The sequence below is a fragment of the Betta splendens genome, chromosome 9 (genome assembly GCF_900634795.4).
Source record: "Betta splendens chromosome 9, fBetSpl5.4, whole genome shotgun sequence".
Lineage (NCBI taxonomy): Eukaryota > Metazoa > Chordata > Actinopteri > Anabantiformes > Osphronemidae > Betta > Betta splendens.
Window position 1 is genome coordinate 22,947,845 of NC_040889.2, and position 22,365 is coordinate 22,970,209.

Sequence of the window (22,365 nt, forward strand, 5' to 3'; positions counted from 1 at the left end):
TTACAGTTGTCACTTTGTCTAAACGTCAGCGCAGAAATATGTCTGGATCGTGAACCAAGTCAAAGCCAAAAATGACCTTGCGTTTTTCTCACCGGTGGCCGCCGCACCTTTCGTTCTGTGAAAGGCGGCCATTTCTTCATGACTCAGCGTGTGCGCGTGCTGTGCTCGTCACCAGCGGTGAAACAAAAGATTTCCGTGATGTAAATAAAGAAAAACACAATCCTGTGACTGTGTTTGTTTTGGATCTGCGCGGAGCAGGAAGAAGAAAGGCTCAAAGCGCGTATGTTCGTGTGATTTACTGCCAGTTCCACTGGTTCGCTTTGTCGGGTCCACACCCAGGATTAGCTCGGTCTTAAAAGCCCACGGTAAAGATGGCGGGTGTTTCCTTTTTACTGGCCTCCGTATCGACCGGCGTCTATAAATGTGCTATTTTCCCAACCTGTTATCTCAGTCTCCCTCGGCAGGAATGTTAAGAACTCTCACTCACTAACTGTGGAGTTTACGGCGTGGGTGCGTCTCATTATTGCCTGGAACAAGTCGGGCCTTGTCGCGTGGCGTCGCGGCGCGGCGGGAAACGCGAGCGTCCAGGCGGCGCGAGCTCCTCAGCGCGGGCCGTCAGTAGATGCCGAATAACGAGGGAGCGCGCGCACTACGACCCGGGGCGACGCGTCTTTGCAGCAAAACGGTAATTGTGACAGGTGGAAAGTGGGGCGAAACCACTCGGTTTGTGCTCGAGCGGCGCGAGGAGATGAAACGGATGACACTCGCTGTGCGCGGGGCTCCGCGTTATGGCTTGTTTTCAGCGTGTCGGCGGTGCTGTCGGCTCAGCCTACTTCTCTGCCGTCTATATTTAGGCGCGAATAATGCCCCGTTGGAACGCTGTCCTACATGAAGCGTGCTCCTCCGTCTCGGACTACCTGCCGGTGAACTCGCCCCGGTCACCAGACACCCGTCCCGTCCTCGTGCCTCGCGCCGTGTCCATGTGCCGCGCGCCTCGGTTGGGTTTCACCCAGGCAGCGGGGCGGTAACGGAGCACGACGGAGGAGATATGAATAAGAAATCAGGCCCGTCGTGCTCCTCAATGTTTTATTGCTGTCTCCGTTTCTCTACCTTCATCTGCCTCTGCTATTGTCACGAGCCCTCGGTCTGCCGCCCCCTCTCTTTCTATCTTTTCTCCTGCTCTCGCGCGCTGCGGCCTTGGTCACCACGGCAGCGGGAGAGGATGCTGTCCGCTCCAAGGCCCGTGACTATTTTAGCCACTCTTTGTGGATAAACTCACCAGATCCACTTGTTCATTTTAAATGAGCAACAAACCACAGATCGAACGTTCACCGTGGCCCTTCAAGAAATATAATACCATATAATTCCTGTGCAAAGTGCACATATTCCGGGGTAAGAATGTACTGCTGTCCTTAAAGCAGACTGCCAGATGTTAACATCTGTCCCACTTCAGGTCGCACCCTCCTCTCAACGAACCGTGTTGCCTCTTCGCTTTGACTTGAAAGACGACCCGCAGCCACACGCTGAGACCTGTCAGTGGAGCTAATTAGCACCAAACCCGTGGAGTTCACCTCCAACGTGTTAAAACAGCGCGCGAGTGAAACAGCGTGACGCCGCATCCGGGAGGCACGACGCGGAATCCAAACGCACCCCGTTCGCTGTGTCGATTCGCCTACTTTGACGCTCCGGCGGCGCATTCCTGCGGACGAGGCGCACCGGCGGCTGGACGTGAAGTAAGAAGGCGACGACTGAGAGGGACATGAGCGATGACGTAGGAGCCCCTGCAGCTGTAACAGATATGCGGGGCATTAATATGGGGATCGCTGCGATTCCAGCCTGACACCGCTCGGTGCTGGGCATCCCGCTCGCCACCGGTGCGTGACACCAGCGCCCCCCGAGCAACAAGAGTTTGGCACCGAGACTTTTCCACTTTGAGCCAGCTGTCCAAACAGCACTCACATAAATATAGAGGGAGACTTAGCTGGCATGGCAGTGATTAGCACAACACATACACGAACGCGCATTCACTCGCACGCGGGAATAGTTTGGAGGAAGATGTGCTCGTGGAAAAAAGGATCTCGGGCCCAAACACACACACACTAATACTTTATTGACATTTGGGATTAGCTGACAGCATAGATATATTATGAGGCATTAAACATATCTGTCTGGACTCGGTCCAAGGACGCTGCTGTTACACGATACGCACCCCATTCGGGTCTATTTTGGGCTCTCCTTCCAGTGAGGATCCCCCATTAGTGCACTTGCCTACACGCTTAATTGCCTCATTACAGCTGTGAACGCTGGCGTCTTGTCCTGAGCGTCCTGCACGACGCTCAGGTCAACCTGGATGCTGTCATAATAATAATAAAAGATATGTGACTTCACGTCAACTGTCGATTATAACGTGCTTGTGTTATAAGGCTGCAGTTGCACGTCACTAACTGCAGACTAGATAAAAGGCAGCGTGACTCAGCGAGCAGGAAGGTAAATATCAAAGTTTGCACGCTGTGATTTGTCACGATGACTTTATCTCGAGAGGCGTTCACGTTTTTCCCGCACAAGGAAAAACACCCCTTAGGATGAGACTAGCGGTGGAATGCTAGTGTTGTTTTGCTCGTACGAGACGCACCTTGCACGCACGCACACACACACACACACACACACACACACACACACAAAGCCGTTTTTCCTCCGGTCCATCACTCTCAGCGCTCGGCTGTGCCCACGTTCGCTGCCAATGCCCAACCATCTGCCACAAAGCAACACTGACTCATCAGGGCCGCCCACGCTCCTCTGAGGATCCCTGATTTCCACACCGCACCTTCTCCCGCATCTAACCACCGCCGTGCTGCGCCCTCCCCGGGATTTGGGGGCGGCTCTGCGGCGCCGAATGGAGCACGTGGGCGCGCAGCGTTGCGGATGAAGGCGCCGTCGTGGTCGGAGACGCGGAGCCGCAGCCTCGTCAGCGCTCGCCCGGATCAACACCGTGTCCCGCTCTGTTCTACTGCAGCCGGGTTCAACCTGACTCCCACGGAAACTCTCTAATAATGTCCCCGCTATAATTTGTGCGCAGAACCTTATAAAACACGGACACAGCCCGTCTTCTCTGTCCTGACACTTCTCGGCAGCTGATAATTACACAAAGAGCGACGGTAGCGTCGGTTCTGGCCGCTGAGCTGCACACGGGGCCAGATCCAATGTCCACGGGGTGAAGTAGACGCCGCGGCCCGTCGGTGTCCGTTACCCACGACCGCACCGATACCGCTGATACTTTAAACCCGCACGTCTTGGTTTCTGACGCTGTCCCGCACGTCTCCGCGCGCAGGCGAACGCACAGATCGGGCTCGGAAGCCGAGAATTCGTCACGTCGGAGTGTGTTTACAGCGAAAAGTGAGGGGGAGTGACGTTATTAGACCTCTGCCGTGTCAGCAGAATGCGCTCAACGGATCTGGTAATGTAACTGTAACCGTGTGGGCGTGAGTCTGCTCGGAGTGGAGGAACGTGTGAATCGAACCGCCGGTTATAAGAGACGCGAATACGCGAAAGTGAGGAATGAGAACGGAGTCAGAATGCCTCAGATCGAGCTCCATCCACACATAATAGGCGACTGCAGCGTGCTGAACTGCTGCACGGGTAGGTGTGTTCGTTGCCTCCTCAGGGGCACAGGGTGTGTGAGAAAGCCGGCTCGGGGTGTGGTGGAGGGGACTAGCGCGAGCCCGTCTGCCCACGTGCGCGGCGTTAAAATAGAAATCCCAGTTCGCCTCTCTTAGCGGGAGCACGTGCATTCATCAGTTGAACCTGCAGGAGCAGGTGAGGTGATGACCTGGTGAGCCCCGAGGTCCAGGAGTTTGCCTTCAGGAAGTGAACTTGGTCTCTGTGAAAATAAAAGCGTGCAGCGTTATCTCACCTAATAAAAAGGCAGCCACAGGGACTTTAGAGGAGCAGGTCTGCTCATTAAAGCCTTCACACTCACTGCGACTGAGAAACCTCCTCCATCCACCCGCTTCTCCTCGCGTGAACCTTCTGTCCTTCCGTTGTGGACAAACCCGGCAGCAGCCGGGCCTCGGCTGCGGCTCCTCATTTGCTGTGGCATTTTACCGTAATTCGATTTACTGTGCACTAACCAACGCCTTCGCGTGACATCTTTGCACCATGTGCCGCTGTTCAGGGCCATTTGGGCCCAACTGAACCTCCGCGACCCTGACTAACGAGATAATCATGTCAAATGAGCGGTGCTGAGATAAAATCAGAAAATATCGGCGCGTGAACTGGGAAAACCCAGGACACTCACAGAACCTCGTCTTGTCCCTGACGGACTCTGGGGCAGCGTCGGCTGCCGTTCACGTGGCAACCAGAGTGTGCGTATCCCATGACAGCAGATGATGCTGCGAGGGAGGTGTCCTTTTATTCAGAGCTGGAGCAGACACATGTCTCTGACAGGAGGAGCGACCCACTTACAAGGACTGTACTTTTGTCTTTGACTTATCAGATTGGACGAGTTAGACAGTTACAGAACATTGTTATTGAATAGGGAATTGCATTAGATATGTGCCCATGCATGTTTTTATGAACACAATGTAAAAATCATTCAATCTGCACAGGGACCAAAGAGAACAGAAAGCGTATACAGTCTGTTTCTTTGACCACTTTAAGGATTTAAGACAGTATTTAAAGACGAAAGCTGCTGAAAAACTACCAAATCATGATGTTTGTCTCTGCTCAAAGCACAGCCATAGGAACAGAAGTGTCTCTGAGCGCACAGCTGTGTGCATCAGCGTGTGGAGTGTGTGGGTGCGGTACGGACCCACAGTGTGTCAGTGGGAACGTGAGCCCATCACTTGGACGGCAGATCATATGAGTAAAACAAGCGGTGGCAGATTTACAGGCTCGACACCATAACGACGGCCCAATAAATATCTGATGGCTGGAGGTGTGGCCGCTGTTCACCCACGTTCAACAATTAGATGATTAACATGCAAGGGCTATGGAATCATGTTACAACAAGCATGTTCACGACGCAGGAATAAGTGCAACAAGTACAGTGTAAGTGTCCAGTAATACAGCAGCTCCATACAAAGTGTGGGTTTGGGCTGAAGTGCTGAACGTGCTGAACCGCCGGCCTCCTGCTGGTGTTGGATGAAAGGTCAGAGGATCACTGTGTAACTGGACTGCAGCTCTGGGTGTTACTGGGTCCGTGCCTGAACTCTATGGCAAAGTGCATTAGTGTTGCAGACCAGTCAGTAGAAGACTGAGGCAAAGTCAGCTCAGACCCCTTTACCACGGGCAGTATGCATGCACACACAGGCGCGTATGCAGTCCCTGTGCACGGCCTCCACAATGAGTGCGTTTAAAGAGGGAGTGACGAGACGCACACGGTTAAAACACGTCCGTGTGTTTGCGTCACAGAGAGAAACGGAGAGACTCTGCTGCGCAGCAGGAGAAGCAATTAAACTGATCACTTTCCCCCGTGCCTTCCCAGGCTCCTGACCGCAAACAGCTCAAGTCATGTACTAATATACACACGCGCACACACACACACACACACACACACACACACACACACACACACACACACACACGTGTTCTGTAATTGTATACACTGTAAAATATGTCCATGATTCAGTTACATACGAACTGCACGTGCTGTGTGTGTGTGTGTGTGTGTGTGTGTGTGTATTCACATTGATGCTATGTTGTTTATGTGTGGTTCCACACGCAGTCAGCTTCTATCCAGACAAAGCACGGACTGGAGGTTCACACGTGCGAGTGTGTATGTCGGATGTCATAAACAAGCTCATCCCGTTCAAAGCTCCGGCAGGAGAAAAGGCTCGGCGTCGATAAAAGTAAAAAACGAATCTCGGCTTACAGGATCCAACAGCCCATTAACTCCGGAGAAGAAGGCAAAGGTCGTGGAGTTGTGGGTTTGTAGTCTCTCGCCTGTGTTTCACAGTAGATGTGCTCACACGGTGGAACTTCTGTGTATTTCTTACACAGTGGTCCTGCTAGTTTTACCCGGTTTTACCTGGACAGACTACCTGTCTCCAAGACTCTCCATCCGTTTCTTCTCAGAAGGCCACAGCACAAAAAGAACCACTTCATCTCATCTCATATTTGACCTTGTCGTTCCACTGTTGCTGTACTTTATGTTCTAACAAGGCCCCGCTGGTCTGGAAAACCCCTGCTTTGTAAAACTGACTTTCATTTAATGCTTCGTCTCATTATCTCATTCATTAGATCAGGCCGGCTCCCTGTCTGAGAATAAAGACAGCCAGCGGTCACTCACTCCTTTAATGAGAGCGGCTGCTATTTCTGCTGTGATGACAAGCCTGCCTCTACTCTCCTGGGAGAGACCATCCCCAATCTCTGCACTCCATAATGAAATCAGCTTTCTATTTTATGCTGTCTCTCACTCACTTTCTTTCTCTCGCTCCTCTCTCTCTGACTGTCATTAGGCCAGCGCTAATAATAATTATAGCTGTTGGCCATCATAAAAAGAGTGTTACGGAAATAACCAAGGCCTCATTAGACAACACGGCCAGTATCTCTCAACATCTTGTTGTAGTACGGTGTGGTACCTCAGAAAATGCTTTAAATGTTCATTTCTTGCTATTGAAGCCTGACATATTTGTAGATATAACAACAAAGAAAATGTAAATCACTGATGGTAAGTTCAGGCAGATATTTATATTTTTCAGACTGCTATTTTCCTGTTTTAAAAAATGTACTCAGAGAAAAACGGTGGTGTAAATATGTAAATATTGTAGACATACATTTAATAAGAATTGATCTTATGGGCTTATTTTACAGTTACTGTTTCAAAGGCACTCCTAATCTGTCAAATAGTGGAAATGTCCATAATTGGCCCATTTAATCCATACATTTTAAGGAGTAGAAGCAAGAACAAGTTTTCAGGCTTTACATATTACTTTCATTGTCATCAGGAAGGAGGATACATATTAGAGTCACAGCCAGCAGATTGCTGAGGTGTATCACACACACAGGCTAATGAGGATACAGGTATAACCAGGTGAACAGGTGTGTACACCTGCCACCATGTTCTTGTTATACAACCTACAACACGTGGAGTAACGCCTAAGTTAGTGGATCTCCTAATTCTAAGCCACTATGGGTTACTCATTTGAGAGGTTTCAACTGTGTTTGCTCCTTTGCTATAAAGTTCAGGACTGTTATCAGTTGTCCTGTAAATCATATGTTAAATGTTTCCACTGAGCTCAGCCTAACTATTGGTTGACGTCACATTAGAGTCACAGGAGGTTTCGGAGGAACTGCAGCGGATCAGTGTGGCCACGCCTGATAGGTTGAACAGCGCCCCCTGCCGACACTTGGTGCTAACGGCAGGCCAGTTTGACAAATAGCTAAAGTCTAATAAAGTTTTTTGTATCAGGTCCAGTGAAAGATGGCGGCCTTAGCAACCACAGGATCTGCAGATAAACATTACTCGGTAGCTAATATAGAGATCTTTACTACGTTTACTCTTAACTGACATATGTGTACAGCTCAGTCGACTTTCTAACAGGTTGATTAAAATCCATAAAATCTAACAGGTGTGCTAACGCTAGCGGGGACAGGTGCCGTGTTCTATTATCGGACGCGGCGTCGCTGAAGTTCAACATTATTCGTACTGTTTGTCTGCATTTCACAACTATCGGTGTGTGTTTTTTGTTTTGACAAATGCCGGTTCAACAGACAGAGGAAGACTCGAGACTCCAACAGGCCCGTAAGACATCCCCTGTCTGCAGTGACGGTGTGGATCCCGCACACAAAGCCGCGCTGTTCTTCAGGGAAGCCCACAGGAACAAGAGGCAGTAAGTAGAGATTCAAAGAGGTATTCTGACGCTACGATCGAAATGAGCAAAAAATGCTTTAAATCTTTTTTCCATCAACCATCACAGGATTGAGAAGTTGGAGAAGGAGAGGACGCTGGGTGTTCAGTGCAGAAAGAACGGCTGGTCTGATGTGTCCACAGAACTGGAAGAGTATGAGAAAGTGCTGGAGGAAAGGAGAAGTGCAGAGAGTAAGACCTAACTCGTAGTTGCATAGTCTTATTTAGACATTCTTTGCATAGATTTTGTTTTATATTCAAAGTAAAACCTGTGAATAAAAAATCATCAACTCTATTTTCCAACCTTCTAGAGATTAACCTTAATAAACAGCTGGTGACGATTCATAATGGAGTGAGAAGATTTCAGAGGCAGCTTATTGATGTAAAGCCAACTCCTGAGTGTAAGTAACATTAGAGAACATCATGGCAGACAGGTAGTAAAATGTTTATTTGACTCTGTGTTGTATGTTTTAACTTAACTTTTGTGCTCCTTAGACTGTGTCAACAGTGTTTATCCTTTTGTAGTAGATTTATTAATCCTTTTGTAAGTTAGTGCATAGCTCTGTGAAATGATGAGGATTATTATTATATGTTAATATAATGTTTTTTTGTTTTTTTTTCCTTGTTTTTTTAGTGATTGAAAGACTCAAGGAAATAATGTCAGAAGTGGAAACATCAATCAATGCCCTAAAAGAGGAGCAGCATTCATGGTAATGCACTAAATATTTATATAATATAACGCATTTTAATATATAATATAACGCATTTTAACAACAACAAAATATGATTGTTATATGATGAAATAATTTGTGTGTATCTTTGCTCCTTTAAGCTTGGAGGAACTTTTGAAGGAGGAGAAGACATGCAAGCAGGAGATAACTGCTTATGAAAAGAAGCTTGAAAACTGGAGTCTTGTTGTGAACTCAGAGCCAAAATTAACCACAGCTCAGAAGGTCATATGCATAGAACGCCTTATTGTTATTATTAATTGTTTTCAATTAAAAAAATTGCATTTACAGTTGCAAAGCAAATTGTTTATGAACTGTCTTTTATTGTTAAGAGTTAATACAAAATATTGTGTTAATGACATTTTTATATATATTGTATGTATTTTAGACTAGACCCCTGGACAGAGACGTCCCTGCAGAAGTCAGAGCCCTGGAGGTTTTCCTGCAGAAGACAGGAGGCATTTATGGTGGCTGGGACCAGTATGACCACCAAGCCTTTTTGAAAGTAAGACCTTTTTGTAAGTTGCCTCAGTCCTACCATGTTCCACTTGCAGATCATTGCTCACAGTCACTGAGCACTCCAGAAACTATTGTACAGTGTTCTCTATTTTGCTTCATGCATCCACAGTCGATCATGTATCAAAAGATGTATGTTTTAAAATTGCTGAGATAATCTAATCTGTTCTAATTACAGGTCTGGACAAAGCACAATGGGCATCCAGCCTATAAAAAAGAAGCCAAACTGTACCTTCCTGGTAAAACATTAGAGGAGATAGAACAGCATGAGGACTGGCATCAAAAACTGATCTGCCTCCAGGACAGGAAGAGAGAGGTAGAGAACTTTAATTAAACCTGTACAGGCTTAATAGCTAACATCAAATGGTAAAGATAGCAGTAGTAAGTAGTAGTAGTAAGCACACACTGCTTATTTAATTACAGTACAAGTTGTGGTTTTCTATTAAAACTACCCACATACAATGTACTAGGCTATTCAGCGGTGGAAAGCCAGCAAACATCAGGAACGCCAAAACAGATTGCAGCAACAGGAGGAGACAGAGCAAGCAGAAAGAAGGGAGAAGGAGGCTAAGGGCCAGGTCCAGCAACAAAGGTGAGTCTGAAGTAGAATGTTAGCATAAAGCTGAAAAAGTGGAACACACAGTCATTTCAATAAAAGGTGCATTTGCTTTTGAGACATTCGTTTCATGCTTCTTTCAATGTTTTATCCACTCTGTTTTAGAGCTGAGGAGGAAAGGAGGGAGGCAGCACTAAGACTGGAAGAGTGGAGGGAAGAGAAGAAAAGGAAGGAGGAACAGGATGAGCAGCAGAGACTGTCTGAGGAGATACAAAGGAGGAGGCTGGCAAAGGTGCAGTTGCAAATATGTGCGTGGCTAGAATTGAGGTTATTTAACACCAAGGTTGTGCTTGTCATATCCTGGTTTCTATATGAATGTGTATTGTTGGTTTTTGTTAGGTTGATGAGCATGCATCAGTATAAAAAGTTGTAAAATGAGTGTCTTTAAAACCATCAAATTAATGTGTTTGTCAGGAAGAGCGTCGTCGCCAGCTCGAAGTGAAGCTTACCATTGAGGAGCAGCTAAGATTGAAGAGAGAAGAAGATGAGGAACAGAAGAGGAAAAGGATGGAGGAAGAACAGAGGGAGATGGAGGAGAGAAGAAGAGAGGCAGCAAAAGGCATCAGACGCTTTAATGAACGGGTACAGTTTGTGATTTACAAGGTTCAGAGACCAGTTCTTTGATTTCGTCCAGAGTCTCTGATGGGATTTGACTAAAAAGAACAATCAAGAAATTATTACATTACGTACAAACACAGTTTGTCTTGGTTTTTCTTCAGGATCTTCAGAAAGTGGAGGCAAAGCTTCAGGAGAAATTGTTGAGAGAAAAAGAGGAAGAGGAAAGACAAAGGAGAATTGTTGCTAAGTTAAAAGATAAGGTAAAGGGTTGGAAGCAAGTAACAAATTTCAAGTTATATTGACATGGTTACTCAAAAAGTCTGTTTTTACTTATCATTCAGGTGGATGGTCACATCAGCAGAGACCCCTCCAGGCTTACTCGTCCCACTAAAGGGTGGGAGGAACGAATGAAACAAGTTGGACCTTCAGGAGGAGGACCTGTCCTTCACATGTTTCACAGGTCAGACTGCACCTGCCTTTTATACAGCGAAAACACCAGGAATCCGAATCACTTTATCTCACCGATATCTTTGTTATTGTTACAGAGCTGTTCCCACCTGGAGACAAGGCTTGTGATGAGAAACAATAAAAGCAAGCTGAACTACCCTGACATGTCATATCTTATGCTGATATACACATAAAGCTGGACCTTCAAGCTGCACAGTGCCTTTAAATAAATCTGCAATGTGCTTCTGTTTGAGGTTTTGTAAAACTTCATTGTCAAGCTTACTAATTTAAACTGATCTAAAAGTGTGTTTCACAATTTTGTGTTCAATTCATGTAGTCACCTTCAATGGTTTACAGTAGAGTTACTTGCCCTTCCATGCAATAAAGGTGGGAATATGAATCTACAGTGTTACTAAAGAAAAGAAAAGAGTTGTATATGAATAAATTTGTATACTCTCATAAAAGGGTTCGCCTTTTTGCTTCTAACATTTAAAGTACATCTTCTCTGTCTTCTCAGATGAAAACTGTTTTCCTGTAAAGGAAAAATAAAAGCCCCTTTTTCTGAATAAATGTTTACTTTATTGTGAGCTTTTAATCTGAAAGATTAATTTTCCGGATCACCGGAAAGGTTTCCCCAGAGGTGCGGATGCAAAGATGGCGGAAGAGGAGAACCAGTTTGAAGAATTTGATCAAATAGACTTTTTAAGAGATAGGCATGTACGATTCTTCCAGAGAACTCTCCAGGTGTTACCTGAGAGATACGCCTCGCTGGAAACAACTAGGTGAGGTTGCTGGAGTGAGCAGTGCTGCGCTGGGCTTCATGTTTTGTAGACGAACGCGACTAGCATCGAGGCTAGCCGTGGTTCACACACCGATTTGAATGAGGCTAGTGCTACTTAGCTTAGCGTGCTTGCTAACGCCAGCTATGGGGAACTTATGACAGACATCAGTGGAATAGATAACTGGTGTAACTGTAAGCTGTGCAGAGGGACTTGAGGCTTTAGATACGTATCGTTTATTCCCCCTTAGCTATAGGCGTATGTTCAAAATTACTTAATATTTGCTAAGAGGTCTGTACGATTCGTCTTATATGAACTTAACAAACACCTCTGGAAGTGCTGCTGTCGCCTTGAAAGGTTGCTCTCCACCAGCATCTAGCCTGATGTAAGCTAGCTGAGCTCACTGTTTGTTGTGATAAACGGTATTTCCAGGTTTATCCGCTGGCAGACGTTGCTCACCTCTGCCCCAAACATTCACAGTACTTGTAGCTCAGGTGTGTTTGGCTTGAGTCAGTGAAATTGAACGTTCTTGCTCTTTGCCTTCTCTGCAGGTTAACTATTATATTTTTTGCCCTGTCTGGTCTCGACGTGCTGGATGCCCTCGATGTGATTGAGAAGAACATCATGATTGAATGGATCTACTCATTACAGGTTCTGCCCACAGAGGATCGTAAGTGTCACCTATTATAGTTTAACAGAGGTTTGCATTTATTCAAGCTTCAGGGGACGTGTTGTATGACACTAATAAACGCGTCATGTATGTCATACGTGATACACATATATAATATGTTTGTTTTTCTCCAGGATTTTGTAACATTGGATTTATTTTCTGACCCTATGTATATAAATATGCTATGCTAATTTTATGTTGCATTTGTTAAGAGTCTGTTGATGAGAGAGAGCTAAAACCTATGGGAATGCTCAAGATTTAACAGCTTTAGATTTGTGGGTATCTCCAAACCTGTAAACTTGTCTGAGTGTGGACTCAAGACATTAGACAACTTCAGAGATATTTTCAGATTTTTGGACTGATTACTGTGTTTAGGCACCTTCTTCTGCTAACCTGTTCCAGTTGCACTTCTGTTCATCTGGGAAAGTTGGACTCTAAATATTTAATTAGTTGTTTTTCAATCTGTAACATGGTGCTCTAAGCCATCTGTTTTAATGCCCAATTATTCAATTATTAAAAACCCTCAACATAAATCACGTTGGATTAGTTGCGCTTGATTGCTGCAATATTCTAAGTGACTTGTCATTAAAGAGGAATCACATTTCAGATTTGATTAAATATAAAAATAAGAACTGTTCCCGGTCCCATTTTTAAAGGGTATTTCTATGTTTAGTATATATCATAGGGCCAAGTGTAACATTCCTGTCGCGGCTGCTAGATGGCAGCAGCACACTTCATCCTCAGCCTGTACTGTGTGCAACCTTATGGCACCTTCCTGAGATAGAATGTGTGTTTGTAAGACAGCAAAAGCGGGTTGTGCATATTTTGTTCCAGTCTCACTTACACACCTGCTTTTGTCTTGTTACTGCTTTCCAGAATCAAATCTAAGTCGTTGTGGGTTTCGAGGATCGTCTCACATTGGAATTCCTTACAGCACAAAGGTATGACCCCTCCTTACCTCACACTTTGTTTTTACCTGATGCCAAGCTTAAACAGTATGTTTGCTATGCTCTGTTTATTTGTTTGCATTGCATTGTTTATTTGATGTCCTGTTCAGGGCCCTGGGGTGCTCCATCCATATGACAGTGGCCACGTGGCTATGACCTACACTGGGCTGTGCTCGCTGCTCATACTGGGAGATGACCTGAGTCGGGTTAACAAGCAGGCCTGTCTGGCTGGTCTCAAAGCACTGCAGCTGGAGGACGGCAGGTCAGTATGTGCACCTTAACATTTGTGCTCTGATTTACCCTGGCATTTTTACACTGATTCACACACACCCGGGGTCATGTTAATATGAAACGTCATAATGTTAGATGACATTAACTCAAAAGTTACCTTTTTCACGAACACGTGTACATTTTATCTTATTTCATTTGACACAATGCACCATGTCCACAGTTAGCTCACTGCCAGTTGTTTGTCTGACCTTTTGTGTTTGTGCTGTCTGGCTTCCAGTTTCTACGCCGTTCCAGAAGGAAGTGAAAATGATATCCGCTTCATCTACTGTGCAGCCAGTATCTGTTACATGCTGGATGACTGGTCAGGCATAGACATCCAAAAGGCCATTGAATACATCAGAGGAAGTTTGGTGAGGAGATTTTAAAACCTACATTTAGACATTAAACTGTGAAGTTTGTGATGTTCTATGATTTTCAGTGAGTCCTTAGGGAAATTTTAGCACAACATCACCGCCCCTCAAGAATACAGTTTGTTTTCCCCATTCAAAGCAGTGTCTCTCCACTTGAATGAATAGAATAGGCCTCCCACCTTCAGGAGGAGGCACTCTGCCTACAAATGCCTCATCTATAATGGATGGAGGGGGGCGAGCAATGCATCATGGTCTTAAAGCTGTAGCAGAGGTTTTAGTGATCTGAAGTTTGCGATGTGGCAGCAGTATTTTTGTACCATTGTTGAATGTTGTTTAAGCCAACCGTTACTTAAGTCTCAGTGTTTATTTTTACATCAGAGTTGGGTTTGACACATCACAATAATTGCTGTGTGTCACTCTCATTGAGTTAGACAACACATTAAATAGCTTCTATACTGTGAACCACAGATAGATGGTGCCTTTGTACCAGAAGGTGAAGTTCCTCGGTGAGATTGTGTAATTTTAAACGGCTGACATTTGGTTTTAACACTGAAATGCACAAAACAAGGAAGTGTAAAAATGTCTGTGATGCATGTGATGCACTCGACATGACCAGTAACAAGGAAAATGATGTTGAATTGATTTTCCTTATGCCCCATAACCAGGTAAGTGAATGACCTTTTCTTTGTTTCCTCCAGTCCTACGACAATGGTTTTGGCCAGGGAGCTGGGAGAGAGTCGCATGGTAAGTACAAACACAGTCTGCTGCTCAATACTTGGTTGTGAGAACCACTACGGTATTTTCGTAATCATCGTTTGCATCACAGGGATGCTATGCGGAATCCCAGCTGGAGGAGTGAAAAGACATTATTTAAGACACAAACAGTGATTTGAGTTATTTATTTATTTTTTTTAATGTGTTCTGATGAGATCAAAGAATTTGTGTATGTGTAGGCGGTACCATATTAGAGAGCATGAAAGTGGCTGATGGAAAGTGGTTTAAAGGATTAACTATTAAATCCATTTCTGTGGATGCATTGTCCTCATTAATCCCTACCCTACTCAAAAACCCTCATTATTCTGGCTCATAGCCCTTGTTCCTACATATACTCACTCACATTTCAAAATGCTGCTTGGAACATCGCTGTGTCAAAAAGGTGACCGTGGATGTAGAGCCAATGTCTTTTTGAAAAAGACGTGAGTGCGTGAGTTAAATCTTTATATGCAACCGCCTGAAGGCACGGATCCAAGTGAATCTTGGTAATTTTTCTCTTTATGATTATGGGCTGTGTTGAGACTCGGCTCTCTTCTGCATGCGAGACAATTCTCTCTGATTACACATCACTGAGGATGTACAGTAGCTGCTCATTACCCATCTGAGCTCGTAGCATGTTTGCTCAGCAACCTCCCACATTACAGTATATGCTTTTGTAGATGATCGGGTTTGAACCACTGCGCAGTTCAGATGTGGGGAATATGGCTTTACAGAAGCTATGGCCCAGTGTTCAGTGAGGTGGACCTTCCCTCTCATTGTGTCCTCCTCAATGAAAGCATTTTTTCCTTTTCAGCTGATGTTTTCTGATGGCAGGTTGTTAACTGCTTTTTGAATTTTCTGCATTTAAGCTGTCCCACCCCAGCTGTAAGTGTTTGATTCATAGGTATTCCCTCTTATCTTCATGTGCCTCCAGCACCAGATGAAGACAGCAAAGCAGAAGATTTACACCTCTGACCCACCTTTTATAAACACTGATAAGCGTGGATGGTGCTAATGTTAAAAGCGTGGTGATAATACGGTACAAGCAGCTGACATTTAAGCTGTAAAGGGTGAAGCACAGCTGGTGGTTGACTGATAACAGCCCTTCATCAGTCTCAGTCGTGATTGACGTCTTTACACATCGTCTGCATACAATCTATAAACCCAAGACTAAAATAGATCTGAATCGACTTGTCATTTTGCTTTAAAGCAGCTTTGCGACAGTTGTCCTCATCAGCACACGTTCATATATTTACCCCTCAAGTTAGTAAAAAGAAAAGTGCAAAGTGAGAGAAGCAGCATGCTCTCTCATATTTGTAAGTCAAAGCACCCACACACCCTCTGTTGCTTCGGACCCTCCTAAATGGATTCTTCCTCCAATCACATGCTCTGTCTGTATGCGCAGGCGGCTGGACGTACTGTGCTATAGCTTCTCTGTGCCTAATGGGTCGACTGGAGGAGGCGCTGAGTCAGCGGGAGCTGGACAGGATCCGGCGCTGGTGTATTATGAGGCAGCAGACTGGCTTCCATGGACGCCCCAACAAACCCGTAGACACATGCTACTCCTTCTGGGTGGGAGCGACGCTCGAGGTACGTACAGACTGGTGCGCCGAGCCCAGGCTGGTGCTCCCACGCCCCATCCTGTATGCATTACCATCGACAGAGTTCGAGCATTTCACTCATTTCCACTGAACCACTAGGTTCGCCCTGCTTATTCACAACCTGTGAGCAAACCTTGTGCATGTGGGTCATAACGATGCCAGGGGTACACGCATGCCTACACATGACATGTGCTAAAACACTGAACTAACAGCTATGAGTAAGCCGCACACGCACAGCCTCGTATAAGCAATAACAATGCAGGAAAGCTGTGAATTTCTGGGTCGAAACTCTGCCAGAGGGGCGACTGTGCACACGCCAACAAAATATTAGTATAGAGAGAGACCGTGCAACATGGCAAACGCAGAGGTTTGATGCTTCTTTTAGTATATTGAGAATGTTTGGTTATTGGAAAATATTACTGCAATTCACCAAACATTCATGAAATGAAGCATGTTTGGGGTCTTTTATTCGGAACACTGGGCACAGCCGTGCGACACTTGCCGTTCAGCAGGTCTGTTTCAGGTTTCAGACTGAGAATCACCTGGTTTATTGCTGCTGCTCTCTCTCTGCTTTGCCAGCTGTTAGACGTGTTCCAGTACACCAACTTTGAAAAGAACAGGAGTTTCATCCTGTCCACGCAGGATCGCCTGGTGGGCGGATTTGCCAAGTGGCCTGACAGCCATCCAGGTGAGTGATGTGTCACGCAGAGGCGACTGAGGAACACCTGACGATCGACGCTTACGGTCATCAGAGTGCAAATTAGAGGATACGACCGTAAAGCTCTCATTGCAGTGTTCATTAAAGCAACAAGCAAAGCAAAAAGCAGGTCAGACAAGATTTGAAACAGGATAGAATGACGGGATTAGTTTATGTGGTGGAAGCGAAGAAATATGCAAATAAAACCATAAATGCAGGAGCAAGAAAAGATCTAAACCATTTTCATCTTTTTCTTCTTTTATGCCATGCATTTAACACATTAGCACCTAGTAGTGTGATGGTGCTATTTAGGAGATCACACAGTTCCTGCCACTGTAGAATATAGAAACGCTGAATTTTCAAAATCTTCAGAAGGTGGAGCTGTTCAGTTTCAGTTTTCTTCTCCTCTCTCTGGGTTGAAGCGTTTCTGTCCTGCTCTCAGGTGTAGGTCAGGGTGGAGTCGCACTTGACAGATCAGTGGAAAACCTTTGTAACCTTAACTTCAGTGGTGTCTGTGTGTTACTGCCTTGTTGCTCGCCCTTGTAATGTGTAATTGATGAGGCGATTGTTCGTAGGGAGCCCGAGGTCACAGGAGACGGAGCTCCTCACGTTACAGGGAGATGGGCTGAAAGCAACACTGGGGCAAAACAGACACTGTACTCAAAGCCTTTTAAATATTACTGAACAAAACAGTGTCTGTATTTAATAAAGCAGCATGAGCACAGCTAGCATTGGACTTTGTGTGGCTGAACAGTGCACTCATACACAATTACTGATGTATGGGAACTGGTCTGGGACGATGGGAAGTAACAATACCATGGAACAAAAGACGGTACTTTGTGTTTGTCAAGATCTGAACCAAATAACACCAGATGTACTTTGATCATTTGACTCAGTCTGGATCTGTCCGCAGCTGCTTTTGAAAGGAATTTAGGTCATCGCTAGATGTAATGTCAGACACTGTCAGTAATACGTACAAAAAATGAAATATGATTGCTACAGGACATATATTCAGAAATATCAATTCATTGATTTGTTACTTAATGCATAGGATATTATATATTAGGCACCAGCCTTGACTCTGAGTGTATGAATTCTGATCGGCTAATGGATTCCAGTGTCTGTGTCAAATCATCTGTCATTATAATTTACTTACTGCTCCATTTACTGGCCTATACAGCTTTTACTGCGGTCCCAGCGGAGGAGAGAGGTCACGGGGCAAACATATGTGCATTATTCATACGTACTTAAAGGATCAGTACAACAAAACCAGAAGTGAGGTTTGGGGGTAGAGCAGCAACCATGACGCTCTGTGTCATTGCATCTTGTTATTCTGAAGGCTGCACACGCAGGTGCTTCGACGCCAACACATGCCACCGTCTCTGACCTGGTTTCTCCCATTCTCCCCCCCTTTCCTTCCATCCCACCTCGCCCTCCCCCTCACCAGACGCTCTGCATGCCTACCTAGGGCTGTGCGGACTGTCTCTGATTGGGGAGCCCAGTCTGAGGAAGGTCCACCCAGCTCTCAACATCACCCAAAGAGCCTTTCAGCACCTCCAGCATCTGCAGCAGACGTGGAGGGGCAGCGCTGGCAGCTGCAGCAGACAGCACTGACAGCAGGACGCCTCTGAGCGGGTCCGGTACACAGCCGCCACTCAAAGGAAACTGGGACGACGCTTGGCCCACTCACCTGTGTGGCCTCCTGGTTCCGGACTTCTTTTAAGATTCCAATTGCGCACCAGTGACTTTGTGGAGCTATAGTTCTGCTAAGCAATACATGCCACACATTTTGCTGCCTTTACATTACTATTAATAGACAGTGTTAAATATTATGTATTATGGTTTGTGGGAATATGTCGATGTGCCAGAAAGTCGAATTTGAGTCAGAGGAAAAATCCAGATGCCTCATTTTTGCCAACCCTTTAGAGCGTTTTTATTTGTTGTGGACTTGTTGTCAGCGTCATTGACTGCTGTAAATCCTGCTAGCGAAGGATGAACACTACTGACTCGCTGCACACACATCACTGTCTGAGGTATCACTATTTTAATGATTTTGGAGGCCTTCAGGGCTTTTCAGTCGGCTGTTCCGATTTTGGAAAGGAGGAAACTGTTTGGGCAACCACTTATTAGAAGCAGACGTGAGCCTGACATTCCTGCGTTGTTGGACAGATGCTCTTTGGAGACACTGTGTTTCAGACTGGTACTGTGCTTTCTCCCTCCCCTCTTATCATCTCAGTCTTCACATTTTGCTCCTGGACCACTTGAAAGCCTTAAGCTCTCTAGTCCCAATGGTGAACGCCAGCCTGGAGTGTTTACTCTCCTGAGCTCCTCAGCTGCTCCGCAGCATCCTATAATTTCACCACTGCAGGCTTTTTTCTGTGATTTATACGATAATAAGAGCGGCGGTGAAATTCACAGCGAAGGCAGTAAAGAGCAAACAACTACCTTAAGGGCCAGATCTTTGACTGCTGGTGGAAAAATCAATGCCTGCGAGAAGAGATTATAAAGTCAATTCATATACAGGTCGTATCTTGCTGGAATATTATGGAGGGAAAATCCTTATTTCTCTCCGAGGAAGCAGCGTTTTATTTGAGCAGCAGATTCCACCAACACTTGACTCCTGAGCTCTAGACAGATCATACAGTCTGTGCTCCCTTTAAAACACCAGGCGGCCTGAAATCAATAGGAGCACGGTGAGACTGTGGTATCGTAACTTGGGGAAAATGCTTTCCGGCACTATTGAGCTGTTATTTTCAGAACAGATGGGACGCCAGCAAAAACAAAAGAACAATGCACATGAGCAGAGTGATTACTATTATTGTTACTGTATGGTCACTTCCCTTTGACGCCTGAAGTGTCGGCTTCAACCCACATTTGACAGAGTTTTGTAATCCTATACATGGACTCTTTCATTCTCATTGCTGCTGAGTCTATTGATGGTCAGGCAACGTATAGCTTTTAAAATCTTATCACGACACACACATAAGCAGTGAAATCTGATTGTCTGAAGTCTGATATTCTCACCTTCTCTGATTCCCAGCAAGCGGCTTCACACATTCCTTCCCGCCACACCCTTTAATTAAAGCGCAACAGTCAAATCAAACACCTGCTCCCTGAATTTACAAGAGACGGGGACAATAACACAGCAGGTCAGATCCGTCTGTAACACATCACTTGGGAGAATCCACTGTGTTTAACTGAATATAAAAATAGTATCTGGTTCTTTCCACCGACTTCGAAACCAGACCAGGCAGACAGAGGAAAGCAGAGAAGTGGAGGAGAAGCCAATAAATAAATAATCGGACACATGTATTATTAAACGTGAACTGTCGGCATCTGAGATCTCCTCTCTGAACCCTGAACACCTCTGGCGCTGTGTGTTTTTGTTTTGATGCACGTCCGTTGCATCTGTCAACAATTTTTTCTTAAAATATTTTGAGTTTTATTGCCAATTTACAAGCTCCACGAAATCTTTCACACTGCGTAGAACTGTATTTTGTGTCGCTGTGACGTGTCTGAATGATCTGGAGATGAGTGGTCTCGACCATCATCACTGTGGAGATCTTGGCATTTCTCTCTTATGTGTCTTCTGTCGTCCCTTTTGCTGTTTGCACCCTTCTTCAGCTCTTTCCCTGGTTTCCCCACACGGGGGCTTTCCTGCCAATTTGATCAACATTTCATTCTTAACCTGTTGGAGAGAGCGTCCGTGATCAATAAGCTGTAATAATAATAAAACGTGGCTGTAGATAGATGAAGGTTGTCTATATGACCTTCCAACCGCTTTTAGCAGCCAGAGAAGAGTGGCTGACACTGTGTCACATCAACCCACTCACTCAGACGTGAGTGTGGAACGTGCCTGACTTTTCGTTCTCTCTGGATGTTCTGACTTCAGACTTCACTACATGTGCAGCGTGTTCAAATTGGCTGAATACTGAAGCGAACAGGACGCAGGGAAGGTCCACACAGTCTAGTGCCTGCTCTGCACGCTGTCTGTTCTCATCCCACTTATCCGACCAGAGCAACACTGACGGGTAGGAGCAGCTTTCCTAGAATCGCGTTGGATCGATGTTGTTCCCACAAGATGGGGGGAAAAATTCACTGTGGCGCGATCCATAAACGCTTACTCGAATTAAACACGACGCCCGAAAGAGAAGATGCTGAAGCTGCAACTCTCTGCCCACAAAGGCTGCACTCCAGCGTTTGTTGTATAGCTGCTCGTTTGTGCCACGTCACGCTGCGGCCGATGCTCTCCGTCACTGCTTGAACTGGGGGGGGCTTTAACAGCAGCTGCAGTGAAAGCTGTGAGACAGCTGCTCCAGCGACGCGAGAGTCTTTTTAAAATGCAGCCAAAATGACACACGTGGTCGATCCCGAACCGCATATGTAACCATACATGATGTACCTGTGAATGGAATGGAATTTATTTTTTCTATGCTTTGTAGGAACATTAAGTGTAGATAAACATGACAAACAAATGTCTGTAAATATGTGACATCTATTGTGCAAGTGCTCAAGACGGAAAAAAATGTTTACAGCCACATCCCTGAGACAGAACCAGATATGCAAATGTTTCTATGTGACGTGTCGCAGCCCCTCGGCTGTGAGTGTGGGACAGTAATGTTGATTGTAGCTTGGCAGTGCTTATAATATTTATGGTAAATAATAAAATGTACTAACTTTTATGAGCGCTCTCTGTGTGGTTGTGCTTAAAGGTATCGTTAGACAGATCAGTCGTCCTAATGCGCCCACTGCTTTTGCGGCAACACCTTCCTCTGGACAGATGAAGAACTGGGCCCCGGTCACGAAACCCGACCTTTAGAGGTCAAATAAACTCGCAGCTGCCTCTCGTTTCCATGGGTCCATCCAAATATGCAGTGGAGCCGTATTACACACACTAAAAGAGATTTTATTGAAATTCAGATTTTTAGAGCTAGTCAGAAATAAGTCTATTTATTATCTAACGTGAATTAAAGACTGGTCTCCGTCAGTGTCCTGGGTCTTTGTGGCATTTTGACGCATGGTTCTGTGGTATACTGTATTTTTCCTCTCTCCTGTGCAATTTAAGGTGGAATTGTCATTTGGTTTGGATGTTATGTGATCAGTTATTGCCACTGCAGTCGTTTCTGCCTTAATAAAGATGGAGTCCTCATTTCCTCTCCCACAGGCTCTGAGCGGCTGCATGACTCAAAGTTGACTCTATTTTTAACTTCAAAAGATGACAACTGGTCGGCCGTTTCCCTAATTTGCTTCATGCGCCTTTAGTTTTTGTGTTGCATGTGTGGGTTGTCTGGTTAGATTCCCTGTCCTTTACTAGGTCAGTGACTAAGACCCAGTTAAAAGCCTCGGGGACAAGGGGAGTTTCACAGACACGCAGTCCCACCTGGGAGCCGCACATCACACTCACATAACAGCTGGCATCGCCGAAGCAATACGAGACCTCATGCTCCTCCGGTTTCAATCTGGGTCTGAGGTGTAAAAATTTAAACAACACTTGATGTAACCGTGTTTACAGAGCAAGCCGTGAAAAGGGCGTTTCGAGACCCGACTGATTCCCCCGTGAAGGCGG

General features: G+C 45.6%; 2 protein-coding genes across 4 annotated transcripts; both read left to right on the forward strand.

Moving 5' to 3' along the window:
- The first annotated feature begins 568 nt into the window (after positions 1-568).
- LOC114862799 (coiled-coil domain-containing protein 112) lies at positions 569-10,961 on the forward strand. Of its 2 annotated transcripts, none has more exons than XM_055511952.1 (14): positions 569-685; positions 7,711-7,829; positions 7,917-8,038; positions 8,158-8,247; positions 8,481-8,556; positions 8,679-8,799; positions 8,963-9,079; positions 9,269-9,406; positions 9,561-9,682; positions 9,812-9,938; positions 10,121-10,288; positions 10,426-10,524; positions 10,606-10,724; positions 10,810-10,961. In XM_055511952.1, exons 1-14 carry the CDS (start codon positions 623-625, stop codon positions 10,838-10,840), a joined length of 1,512 nt encoding a protein of 503 aa, XP_055367927.1. In that variant the 5' UTR covers positions 569-622; the 3' UTR covers positions 10,841-10,961. The 2 variants fall into 2 exon arrangements, with proteins under 2 accessions (XP_055367927.1, XP_029019320.1); XM_029163487.3 differs by lacking the exon at positions 569-685 and adding an exon at positions 7,320-7,465.
- Positions 10,962-11,328: 367 nt separating this feature from the next.
- On the forward strand, positions 11,329-21,481 carry pggt1b (protein geranylgeranyltransferase type I, beta subunit). 2 transcript variants are annotated; one of them, XM_041072286.2, is made up of 9 exons: positions 11,329-11,493; positions 12,042-12,160; positions 13,037-13,101; positions 13,218-13,369; positions 13,616-13,748; positions 14,447-14,492; positions 15,907-16,091; positions 16,682-16,790; positions 17,375-18,223. In XM_041072286.2, exons 1-9 carry the CDS (start codon positions 11,366-11,368, stop codon positions 17,503-17,505), a joined length of 1,068 nt encoding a protein of 355 aa, XP_040928220.1. In that variant the 5' UTR covers positions 11,329-11,365; the 3' UTR covers positions 17,506-18,223. The 2 variants fall into 2 exon arrangements, with proteins under 2 accessions (XP_040928220.1, XP_029019321.1); XM_029163488.3 differs by lacking the exon at positions 17,375-18,223 and adding an exon at positions 18,247-21,481 and having other exon boundaries at positions 11,332-11,493.
- The last annotated feature ends 884 nt before the right edge of the window (positions 21,482-22,365 follow it).

Coding starts and splice junctions, on each gene's coding strand:
- LOC114862799 (XM_055511952.1), top strand. CDS start 623: ATGCCGAATAACGAGGGAGCGCGCGCACTACGACCCGGGGCGACGCGT. Junction 7,830..7,916: donor GCCCACAGGAACAAGAGGCA/GTAAGTAGAGAT, acceptor CAACCATCACAG/GATTGAGAAGTTGGAGAAGG. Junction 8,800..8,962: donor AATTAACCACAGCTCAGAAG/GTCATATGCATA, acceptor TATGTATTTTAG/ACTAGACCCCTGGACAGAGA.
- pggt1b (XM_029163488.3), top strand. CDS start 11,366: ATGGCGGAAGAGGAGAACCAGTTTGAAGAATTTGATCAAATAGACTTT. Junction 11,494..12,041: donor GCCTCGCTGGAAACAACTAG/GTGAGGTTGCTG, acceptor CCTTCTCTGCAG/GTTAACTATTATATTTTTTG. Junction 13,370..13,615: donor CTGCAGCTGGAGGACGGCAG/GTCAGTATGTGC, acceptor TCTGGCTTCCAG/TTTCTACGCCGTTCCAGAAG.